Source organism: Alligator sinensis, unplaced genomic scaffold (genome assembly GCF_000455745.1).
Source record: "Alligator sinensis unplaced genomic scaffold, ASM45574v1 scaffold364_1, whole genome shotgun sequence".
NCBI classification, from domain to species: Eukaryota; Metazoa; Chordata; order Crocodylia; family Alligatoridae; genus Alligator; species Alligator sinensis.
In genome coordinates this window covers 916,862-921,769 of record NW_005842546.1, presented here as the reverse complement: position 1 = coordinate 921,769, position 4,908 = coordinate 916,862, and the positions used below count along the sequence as shown (strand labels likewise).

Sequence of the window (4,908 nt, the reverse complement as noted above, 5' to 3'; positions counted from 1 at the left end):
CAGGGGCCTGAACCGCGCGCGGTTCGGTGTTACGACGGGGCGTGTGAATCACGATGCCCCGTCGAGTCGTCATCGCCCGCGCGTGTTCGATGCGTGATGCGCACCTGCCGTGCTTCGCGTGACCGCCTCTGACCCTGAGGGATTCCTGGGGATTTGCGGGAGCGCGCTGTCGGCAAATCCAGCTCGAAGAGGGGTACGCGATCGCGGTCTGTAAACACCCTAGGGAAGTCGGCGAGCGCCTTGTCTCCCTCGCTGCACGGAGGAGGATGCGGCCCCCCCGCGCGCGGCAGCAAACTCGGTTTCGGTCGGATCTCGCGGCAGCGTCTTCGTTGTTGGAGCGGGATAGACGGACGCCCCCCCCCCGGGAAAGTTGTGGACTCCGTCGCAAGGAGAGGTTGAATAAAATGTAGTAGGCGTAGCGATGCCTGTGTTCGGCTATGGGGATTTCCCAGGTTTCTGGACCGTGCTGGTTGCCTCCCCCGCTTCTTTTGTGTGTGTCAGGGGATTTGTAAGCCTGCAATGATCTAGTTGGGGCTGGTCCTGCTTGGAGCAAGGGGTTGGACTGGATGGGACCTCTCGAGGTCCCTTCCCACCTCGTTTTCTGTGATAATGGCCTTTTTCGTGGGATCTTTCGCGTGTGTTTTATAGAAGCAGGACACTGACTGTTGTGGTCCCCCTGCTTCGCTTGTGGCAGGTGTGGGGTGTGCCGACTTGTGCCGTGCCGGGGTTGATGGTAGTTTTACTAGGAGGTTGGATTATGGTTTGGATTGGGATGATCCTGCCTCAGGCCGAGGGTTAGACTAGATACTCTTTGGAGGTGCCTTCCAGCCCCACTTCCATACGGTGTCTGTGAGTCTATATTAGTCTGCAGGCTCAAAAGGGGCCACGAGGCTCGAGCGAGAGGCAAGGCACCCTGGTTAATAAAGAGGGGTCTAGACACAGCCCAGCAAATTTTTTGTAGCTCAAATTGTGCTGGGATAACGTTGTCCTCTGATGTATTTCAGCGTCTGATGATGATAAAAGCTGAGGATCTGAACTTGCCCGGATCCGTGCTGTGAAACGTCTGCTGCACTCTTTTCCCCAGACAGTCTGGAGGGTCGGGCGAGCCTTGCTGGTTCAGGGTCCCAGCTCTGCAGCCTCCGGACCTGATCCGGAGAGTTGCTCTTAGGATTGTCTGCGATGGAAGTGACTGACGTGCAGCACCGTTTCGGTTTAGGCCCTGGCCCTGCGGGACTCTCTTTCTCGCTCCGTTCTTGACCCTGCCCCTAGGTTAGGGGGTCTGTCTGAATCAGCGCTGCTGTAGCTTCCCCCCTCAACTCTCACAGAAGCCTAAACTGCAACCTGCCTGAAGATCTGAGCCGTTACTCACGTTGCTTGTATTTAGTCCGGCGATGCAGAGTTTGAACCTGGGGTTTCGGATGTGAAAGGTCATGCGCCGACTTGCTGCACACCTTGGCCTTTTGCATCGCTTGGATCTGCTGTGGCCATCGGCGCTGGGAAGTCCTCCTGTGGGAGAAGGGGCACCCGTCAAACAGTGGCTTTTTGCTTCTAGGTCCAGCAACATGTTTCAGTTACCACTGCCTCTGGATCGAGATGGGATCCTGTTTCGACTTCGCTTTACCACCCTGGCAGTTGGGACCGTGTGTTGCCCGCTGTTTGGGTTTCTTTTCTGTGTGATCTGGTCACTGCTGTTCCATTTCCAGGAGACGACGGCTACACACTGTGGCGTAAGTGTCTGCAGCTGATTACAGATCCTCTAATCCCTCATAGAGGGAAGTGTGTTAAAGGTATGGCTGCTAGGATTGATGGTGTGGTCTACTGGTTCGAGTAGGTGGCTGGACATCTGGTGTCATGCCTGTTTTTCCTGGCCTCCCCTGCTGATTTGCCGTGTGATCTCAGACAAATCACTCCCTGCTTCTACCAGTTTCCTCGTCAGTGAAACAGGAATAATTATGTCCTCTGTGCTATGCATTTTTCATTCTCATTAGTAAGCCAAGGAAATACAGTAGTTTAACCTAGACTGGAAGGTGGATACATAAGTGGTTGGATCATCACGCTCCAAAGAGCAGCCCCCGATGACTCACTTTCATTGGGAGGTGGTTTTGAGGGGGGTTTCCCAGGGGTCTGTGCTTGCCTGGTATTGCTCAATATCTCCATTCATGCCTTGGACCTGACACTAAGTCAGGTGGAGCTGCAGAAACTTTGGAGGGATTTAGGATCCAGAATGACCCGGATAGACTGGAGCAATGGTCTGAAAGTAATCGAGTGAAATCCATTAAGGACAAGTGCAAAGTCCCACACGTAGGAGGGAAGGCTCTCATGTACAGATATAGGCTGGGGAGTGACTGGCTAGGCTACAGATTGCAGACAAAGATTTGGGGTTCACTGTGGACCAGAATCTGAATGTGAGCCAACAGTGTGCTCTGGGTGCAAAAGAAAAAAACAGTCAATAGCACACTGGCCCATATTAATGGAATAGTTTCTTGCAAGTCCAGGGAAGTGATACTTCTCATCTGTTCAGCATTGGTGCGGCCTCCCTTGGAGTATTGTGTCCGGTTTTGGGCACCCCACTTCAAAAAAGATGGGTACAAATCAGAAAGCATTCAGTGGAGAGCGGCACAAGCGATTAGAGGCCTGGGAAACACAGTACGAAAAATTGGAAACACTGGGATTGGAGTCTGGAGAAAACAGATGTGATAAGCCTTCAGATACTCAAAGGGTGATTTTACAGAGCATTGGGATGGACTATTCTTTGTGGCTGCAGGGGATAGGACAAGGAGCAATGGTCTCACATTACAGCAGGGGAAATTTAGGTTAGAGATTAGAAAGAGCTTTCTCACTACGAGGGTGGCGAAGCATTGTATAAGATACCTAGAGAGGCTGTGGAGTCTCTATCCCTGGACGTTTTCCACAGCAGGTTAGACCAACATTTGGCTGCGCTGGTTTAGCAGGGGGTCGGACTAGAAGACCTGGGGGTCTTTCTCTATGATTATAAAAGGTAGGGACTGATCTTCTTCCACCTGTTATGTGCTTATGTGCACAATCCTCATTCACCTGAAAAAAACCTTTAATGCACCCAAGTTTGTAACACGACTTCCTCTTCCCCTCAAGACCAAGTCACACAAAACAGCAAGCAGGAGGACCAGCCAACTTTTGTATAATAGCTTTTCAGGGATTTGAGCAGAGTGGCACAGCATGACACTTAGGCACCTAAGTCCATCTGGACACCTAATAGGTAGGACAGGATCTGGCCTGTAAAAGCTTAGAGAGCAGTAAATGAGACCTTCTAATACAGAGTCCTGATGTCTGATCCACAAACTGTTGTTTCTTCCCTAGGTCTCAAATTACCTGCCCTCCATCAGTGCAGCTATCGGAGGTGAGACCCCTCAGCGTTACGTGTGGCGTTTGTGTATCGGCCTGCACTCGGCTCCGCGCATCTTGGTGGCCATCGCGTACTGGAACCACTACCAGAGTTGCCACTGCACGCACCCTCGCTACCTTCAGCTCTGCCGCTTCAACTTCGGGCTCAACCTGCTTGAAAACATTGCTCTCCTCCTTCTGACATATGTGTCCTCAACCGAAAATTACGGTAGGTTTCTCCCTTCCCACAGCAAACGTGCAGGCACACATGCACATTCCCTTAAAATCAGCGGTTCATGTCACCATAATAAGAGTATCTGGATCTTGTATAGAAGGCATCTGTCACCAAGGGACTTTGCAAGCATGAATTAGTCAAGCCTCATAGTAGTATGCTGGTGTCAGAGATGGGGTTTGAATTTGATGCTTCTTAGCTCCTGTCCCTGCATCTAGACCATATCTTATCCCTTTGGGGATGCACTTCTGAAAATGAAAATTCCCCGCTCCTGCTGCTGGTAAGGTGGGGTCTTCTCTTCTAGCTGCCGTTCTAACATATGTTTTAACTTTTGCTTGACTAGTTTCCTTTTGGGATGAAATTTCCCACGTTAGTCTTCAGGTGAAGTTAAAGTGAGCTTTGTTAAGACACTTTGTGCAGTCTTCAAGCATGGTGAGCCTGGGGATGTGTTTCTGCCTTTTCTCATCACATGTGTTTAGAAGTGGTAACTATGCTGACACAGTTAATTCTCTGATCTAGGCCCAGCAGTTATGTGCATATCTAGACTAAATAGTGACTGTCCAGGGATAGTGCAGTGGGCTCCTTAGTTCTGGGAGAGAGAATGTTTTTTCCGCATTACTCAGGCCAAGTCTAAGAATTGAATCTAGACTCCTAGAAATGAGGGTGGGAGGGACCTCAGGAGGGCACATCTAGTCCAACCCCCTGCTCCGAGCAGGACCAGCCCCAGCTCCATCATCCCAGCCAAGCTGGGTTGAGCTGAGTTCTTTCCGATTTGCACATCCTCACCAGTTAGATGGTGTCAGTCAAATTCACAGCCCCAACTACCTACTGCAAACCCACTGAGCCCAGTTCATCCCCCTGGAATCCCACCAGGGATGAAACCAGTCGTTGTTGTCAGCTGGGTTGAACAGGCATGCTTGGCCTGATGGTTGGGAGGTGTTTGTGAAGGCCCTGAGTGGGAATGAAAGGACGTGCCCTCTCCCACAGCTCTCTTTGCTCAGCATTGAAAGCCGGAGGGCAGTCAGAGGGTTAGAGAAGGCACCTTTTTTTGCATAGATACCTTTGCAGAGTACAAGGCAGCTACACACAGCTCAGCCTGGTTGCTAGCCTGATGCTGTCTCCTCTGACAAGGATGAGGGAAGCGGGGAGGAGCAGATCGCCTTTACGCTTTTTTGGTGAGGGAAGCAGCCAGTGAGGGCTGGTGATATTCCTGCAGCTGGCCAGGGAACCAGGCTTTTGGCATCCAGCATAGTGGGGAGGAATATATGATGTAAGCAGTGAGTTAGCTTCTCCACCCTAAGTGAAAGCTTGGCCCT

The 4,908-nt window shown here is 51.2% G+C and overlaps 1 protein-coding gene across 4 annotated transcripts in view; it reads left to right on the top strand.

Moving 5' to 3' along the window:
- Positions 1-57: 57 nt before the first annotated feature.
- Positions 58-4,908, top strand: part of PGAP2 (post-GPI attachment to proteins 2) — a 19,514-nt gene continuing 14,663 nt past the window's right edge. The window contains exons 1-3 of one of the 4 annotated variants that reach the window (XM_025213781.1): positions 58-193; positions 1,005-1,727; positions 3,337-3,589. In XM_025213781.1, coding sequence (XP_025069566.1) covers positions 1,431-1,727; positions 3,337-3,589 — 550 coding nt within the window. In that variant the 5' untranslated portion in view covers positions 58-193; positions 1,005-1,430. Of the gene's footprint in view, positions 194-416; positions 1,728-3,336; positions 3,590-4,908 lie in introns of those variants that run through there. The other 3 variants (XM_006032075.3, XM_014523929.2, XM_014523930.2) reach the window with 3 other exon arrangements.